At 37.9% G+C, this 6,669-nt stretch overlaps 1 protein-coding gene across 1 annotated transcript; it reads left to right on the top strand.

The window, feature by feature from the left end:
* The first annotated feature begins 562 nt into the window (after positions 1 to 562).
* Positions 563 to 6,464, top strand: LOC139696117 (U11/U12 small nuclear ribonucleoprotein 48 kDa protein-like). Its single transcript, XM_071594719.1, has 6 exons — positions 563 to 817; positions 889 to 1,048; positions 1,232 to 1,297; positions 2,855 to 3,023; positions 3,116 to 3,239; positions 5,597 to 6,464. The coding sequence occupies exons 1-6, from the start codon at positions 668 to 670 to the stop codon at positions 6,326 to 6,328; spliced, it is 1,401 nt and encodes a 466-aa protein (XP_071450820.1). The 5' UTR covers positions 563 to 667; the 3' UTR covers positions 6,329 to 6,464.
* Positions 6,465 to 6,669: the final 205 nt, after the last annotated feature.

Raw genomic sequence — 6,669 nt, 5'->3', positions numbered from 1 at the left:
CGAGGACTCCCGCGTGCTCTCTCCGATTCCCACCAACCTCCCTCCACCGCCCAAGTTCACATGCGACAGACCTCCAGCGGAAGATGGTACAATAACAAACCTGTTTTGGAGTATTAGCTCGTCAGCTCGTTGTCTAATATCATCAGATAAATAAGAGCATGTAGGTGAAAACATTTTATGCTTGTTTATTTTTTCCAGTTTTCCATTTTGAATTTATGCGCGATCAACATTAATTACACTAATATATTGGATTCGCAAATATCATATTTGAGACAACAAATTGAATTTAAAATTATTATAAATTTTGTTTCCTTTACATCGAATGGAGACACCATATTGGGCGCTGATTAGGTGTTTTATCAAAAAAGATTTAATTAAAATTTAATCTCCGTACTTTTGGCGGGTGATGCATACGTATTAGTTCAAAATTTTCACTCTAGGTAGTCTCTGCCGTGAACGGCACGATGAGCGTGAAGAACACCACATTGCACAAGTTAATTTTTCTTGCTACAGATGTCGCATGCGAATTGTTCACAATGCGCAGTGCTATCTACTTTTTCAAAACAAGACGATTGCGATTTTATGTTCATTTGGTTTCATTTTCATTAATTTGTGGTACGTGGGCAATGGATAATATGTAAAGTATCGGGCATAAGATACGAGATAGATGACTTCTCTTTCCGATATGAATATTGACTTGGAAAAAAGGAAGGCGCAGCTGAAAATTCTGAATCGATATATTAGCGACGCACGGGGTATAGTATTTGATGTTACCAAACAACTTCAGTGGGATGTCAAGTCTTTGGATCAAAAACAGGTCAGCCTGATGATTTTATAATTTCTTATGTTCATTGCTGATGGATTTATTGATTCATCATCTTTTTGCAGGAAATGGTTTGCTGTCCATTTGATGATGGTCATGTCGTACCAAAGTCGAGTCTTCAAAGGCATGTTGAATGTTGCAAACTGAGCAAACAATGCTATCATCCGGAGGACATCCCTTTCCCTCCCGTGCCAGTTGATTTAAATGCTTCAAGTGTTTTAAAAGGTGATATAATTTCACGATTGACTCGTGCAAATTTCAGGGCTCTCCGAAACTTCTGCCATGACAATACTCAAAGATATCTACAAAACTGAGAATGATAATTGTTTCATAATGAAAGTATTTATTGAATTACTATTGCCCTGGATTTCCTGTATTAAAGTATGCTATTGTTTTCAAATTATGCAGTGGACAAGGATCTTCAGGTATCGATCTTGAGGCAAGCAAAGGAAAAAAATCCAGCGATGCTTATAGGTATGTGTTTTAACATTCATTTTAGGTTTGTCAATGCCATTCTATTCTGGAATGAATGATTAAACTGTATACTTAACCGGGATGTTATCCAGCTGTATAATTCTTTTGATTTTCAGCCAACCTCCTGTGAGTACATTTGGCCATATCTCGATATTTCTGGAGTTTGCGTGATATATCCTTTGAAAATTTAATTTTAAGATTACTGTGCTTATCATCTATCAAAACTGGGTTGTAAGAGGTTTTTGTTTTAAAAGATGATTTCAAAATATTGTAGTTACTCTAATTTTATGACTAAACTTTTTAATATCAAACTTAGGAATTGGCTTAAGATTTCATTGGTGTGAATCCTTGATAATAACGTAAGATAAGCTATGAAAGGTGTTGCTGGTTCATGGAGGCAAAGGAGGCGCCTCTCATGTATCCTTTGTTAAAGAGTTATATCATAGGATATTTATGTTTCTCACAAGTGAACTGGTCCAGTGATAAAATTTATTTATTTTTTTAACGGGCAACTTGATTGATGAGGTCGGATATTATATCCGTTAGGGACCATTATTTGGGTGTTCTACTAGAACTAAACTGTATGCTTAATCCTGTGAATGGGCCACTGTTGGACCAATTTAATTCCCCATGATTCACGATTAACTTGTTCATCAATCTCTACTGAAAGCTTAACATATGTTTAACACCCGTTTCACTGCATTGGCGAGGTTTCTATCCACTCAAAAGAAGTGATGGAGCAAATAAAATTTTCTTATGAATTTTGGTCATGCTCCTCATCAGGGTGGACAATTTTCTTAAGGGACACCTGAGAATAATGCAAAAATGGTTTTTCCATTCCTAGAGTGAATAGATAGAACATTTCAAAGAGCTCCATCTGCTTTTTTCTCAACCAGTGTGCCTTGCAAGCCAAATGGGTGGTACTTGACTGAACTATGACTGTTGCTGTAAACCTAACTTAACTATGGAGCCTAATTACCCATTAGTAAAAATGATGTCCTCTTCATTCTAAATCTGGCGTTTGATGGCTTTACATTTTAAAAAATAAAGTGTCAATCGAATTTCTGTTCCGTTGGAACTTCACCTTTCTTCTTAAAACTTTCCCTTGTATCTTAATTTTCGTTCATCAAGGCCCAAACTGCAAGTGAAAACCTGTGATCATCTGAGAATTTACTTAAGAGACCACCTTTCAACCTGTGAGAGATCAGTGTTTTGAATTCCATCTGGGGAAAATATTGTGTTATATCATTAGTGCAGAAACCTGAATATTGTTTCAGAAAGAAACCTAATTAAAATGAGTGTGATGAGATTTTCTGATTTGAATGGAGAAAAATCTTTGGCGTGACATTTACATTGCAATCAAAGGCTAGAAAATATTTTTTTTCAGCAGTAATCAGGCAATATTCTTATCGGTTGGTCTGTGCCAGGAAAACTTGAATGCAATTCATACCCACTCTGTTATCCATGTGGGTTGTATGAAGCTGGATTTTTCCCTTTTTTTAAAGGCTGTGTTACCATATTGATGCATAATATTTGTATTAAATTGGCCATTTGTAGGATTTCCTGGTGCTGTGGATGACAGAGATGTAGCCATGACTTCTGATAGATTCATGTCCTCGCTGACTTCTGATGAAAGATCAGCCATCCATTCATATGTGATTTCAAAGACTGTCAGCCCAAATGAAGGCAAAGACATATCTCTGCTGGAACAAGATTTGGAAAAAAAGTAAGTCCGTTGCACAAGGATAATCCTCGCCAGATGGTATAGTACCCTTAGCTCTGCCTGACTAGAGACATTGTTTTGTCTTCATTCTTTAGTTTCAAGAATAAGAAAGAGGAAACGAGAGACAAGACACCTTTGGAAAGGCTGATTGAAGAGAGAGATGCAAAGCGGCGAAAAGAAGGGAAAAAGGTTCATATAAACAGGAAGAGTCACACCGAGGTAATGATTCAGACAGATTTTTACCAACCTGTCCAATGCCCCTTTAACTGTGTAACTCTTACCATTAGTACCTGTGCAGAGAGTTGCATGTCTCGGATAGCATATGATTGAACTTGTGAGGCTATTCAACCTTGATTTTATTTTCAGAAGAATGGTCATGTTGGTGGACTAATTGGAGATTAATAATGTTTTATGCTATGAGTTTGCAAATATTTTGATTAGTATAACTGAGCTGCTCAAAAATTGTGACGTTTCTTTTTTCAACACTTAACCACCGATATTTCATTTATGAAATAATAGATATTGGTAATTATGGAGTGGGTCATGGTAGTCCAGTAGGTAGAGCATTGGACTGCTGACTGGAGGGTCCTGGGTTCGATTCCTGGGCAAGGCACCCTGGGCACCTGCAGCTCCACCCAAGCTAAAGTGATTTTTCGGGTACCAGATCCTCCTGGGAAACCATAACCGGCACAGGGAAAGGAACTGGCCACCCTATCCTGACGTGTGAATTTCACACGCCGCATAGGGCTTAGTACTGGGTGAACTCTACCATCACCTACTAAACCGACCCTCGGGTTGATTACTGAGTTTATGGTTTTTTTTTTTTAATGGGGATCGAGATGGTGCAGGGGCTAACGTACTGGCTTCCCACCCTGAGGGCGCGGGTTCAAATCCCAGCGGTGTTGAATATTTTTCAGAGGTATCTCGATCCCTACGTGAGGTGCTTTGTGGAGGGCACTTTGAGGGAGTACGCCGTCCGTCGGATGGGACGTTAAACTGCGGACCCCTTTGCGCCTTTCTTAAAGAGTAGGCTAATGCCGACGCCGGGTTTCTCTCCACCCTTCATCCTTTCCTGTCCATCCCCTATGGCGCAAATGACCATAGCTGTCGGTCGCCTCCCCTCAAAACTACTACTACTATGGTTTTTTTATGGTAATTATTGGTAATCTACCGGTTAAGGTATGCTTAGAATGGGCCCAAGCTACCAAGTGATACAGCAACGATTCCCTTGTCCCCCCAAACAAAACTTAATCCAACATCCTACTCTGCGACAAGCCCCTCTTCATCTCCATATACTTCCTACCACCCTTCATTCCACCCAACATCCCTATCCTATTTTTGCTCTTTCCTTTTGTCTAACGTTCTCCCCTCTATCACCATACTCAACATCCCAATGCCAATCAATGTGCTTTTCATCCATATTTCCTATCTCCTTTGGATTTCTCCCAGCAATCGCCTTTCCTCCCCCACTGTACCTCACGCTTCCTTGTTTGTTTTACTTTCTGTCCACCTTCTGTACAACTACATTTCAAAAGCGACCAATCTATGCTTAATGTCCTGCTTCTATTACTGTGATTTAGTACCATGCATAACTACGCTCCATATCTAAGTTTTAATGAGCCTTTTCTTAACATTCTAACTCAATGTTCCTGTCATTAATGCCTTCCTCCTTGTGAAAGCTCCTTTGCCTAAAACAATTCTCCTAATATCCTTAGAAAGGAAGTGAATTGAATGGGTGCTTTTTTAGCTTTGGATGTGTTGGAGTCAGGTTTTGTTTTTGTTAGGAGAGGCCAGGAAAGTGTTGTATCATTATATAGGCTACTTAGTAGATAACCAATAATAATCGTGAATAAAGAAGTGATAAAGTTTGAATGACTGGTAAATCATGGAAGCCTCCAGTTAGAATTATGATAGTTAATTTTATCTGTCTACTATTAGGAAGAAATGGTAATCTGCGTATGGATTCCTTCTCTAGATGATTTTATTTTTCTTTAAGTCCATATTGATGGGCTGAGGTTCTATGGTTACAGGATGCTTCCATGTTGTTAAGTTGAACAACAAATCTTGTAGGTCCATACATGACATTTCTCCGGTAATGTTTTTGTTAATGGACCTAGTTTTCTTGAGTTTGAAATATAATTTCAAATGGGGGTTTTCAGGACAAGGCATGTATTTATGAAGGAATGCAAAGGATTAACTATTTCAAAGCATGTCTCCAATCATCTCAGGACAGTTCATTTGTTACACAATGTTACTGAACAGAGCCACACTGTTAACTGTACTATTATTTCAATGGTATGTTGAGGAGTTCAATTTAATTTTATGTTTAAGATCCATGATAAAGTTCATCATTTATTTTGTATGATTTTTAAACTACATGTAAAATATTTATAGTTGGTATTTTTCAAGTAATATTATACGTATCATAAATTTCTTTGGTAAAGCTTGTGAGTTGTGGATTTATTTGATATTTGCAGTTTAACAACCATGAAATCTAGTGTAAAATAATATGCATAGGCTTAGTTTTTGTGGTTAAAAAATTTATTTTGATGAATTTCATTTCTATTTCCAATTAGATCATCCGGGAAGTCATTGAAAACCAAATGGAGGTGTATGTGGAGTGGTTGAAAGATGAGAAAATAATAAAAAGGGAAGAGGCTGAGCCTGCTCAGTTGGTAGAATCTGATAACCATTCCGAGGGAGAAATAATTGAACCTCCTATAAAACAGGAGTGCATCTCTGGAAGTGGTTTCTCTGATAATATGAAGTCATTCGATTGGAATGAGAGACAAAGGAAGCCCCGAGATTCCAGCGACAGGAAGAGAAGTTATCAGAGAAGGGAGCTTTATGAATCTTCTGATGGCTGGAGGCAGAGTGACCAGCACAAATTCCAAGAGTCTCATTCTAGATCCCATCATTCAAGGGATTCTGGAAGTAAAAATTATTGGGACTCTGAAAGTACATCGTGTAGAGAGAGTGAGAGAAGGAATTATAAAGAGCATGATTATAAAAAGTTCAGCAGCAAGTATAGTGCTGATGAGAAAGGGAGTTCCCAAGGTATGAAACATAGTAGTGAGAAGTACTGGGATGGTGGTACCCATGTTGTGAAAGAGCATGCTTCGAGTGGTGAGGAGGTTGAGACTGAGAGCAAAGGGAGGAAGAGACGTAGGGAGAAGACGGACAGTGGGAAAAAGCAAGAAAGAGAGAAGAGGCACCATAAAAGTAGAAGACGACATCATAGTATCGAATCGGATGGAGATGATAGAACAAAGTACTGCAAAGAAAAGGACCGCAGGAGATATAAATAAAATTTTGTTTGATTTCTTGGCAAAAAAAAGAAATAGCCTTCTCTCAGGGTGTGGTTTTGTCCTATTGGTATAGGCATATGCCGATCCTATATGAATACATTACCTGGTATATACAAATAAAGCATTTTGATTTATATTCAGCATTTATTTTTATTTTTTCCCTAAGAATTTTGAATTGCATGTTTTCACATGTTGGGTTTTTACCATTGGAAATTTTTCCTTTGAGATGTGGATAGCTAATCTTTACAGAAAAATTCTTGATTTCTAACAATAGGACTTTTCAAGGTATTTTTTTGGGCATTACCAGGGTAATACCAAAAGTAAGATGTACATTTTTTTTG

The sequence above is a fragment of the Hetaerina americana genome, unplaced genomic scaffold, assembly GCF_022747635.1.
Source record: "Hetaerina americana unplaced genomic scaffold, ioHetAmer1.1.p SCAF_68, whole genome shotgun sequence".
Lineage (NCBI taxonomy): Eukaryota > Metazoa > Arthropoda > Insecta > Odonata > Calopterygidae > Hetaerina > Hetaerina americana.
This window is presented reverse-complemented; position numbering and strand designations above follow the sequence as displayed.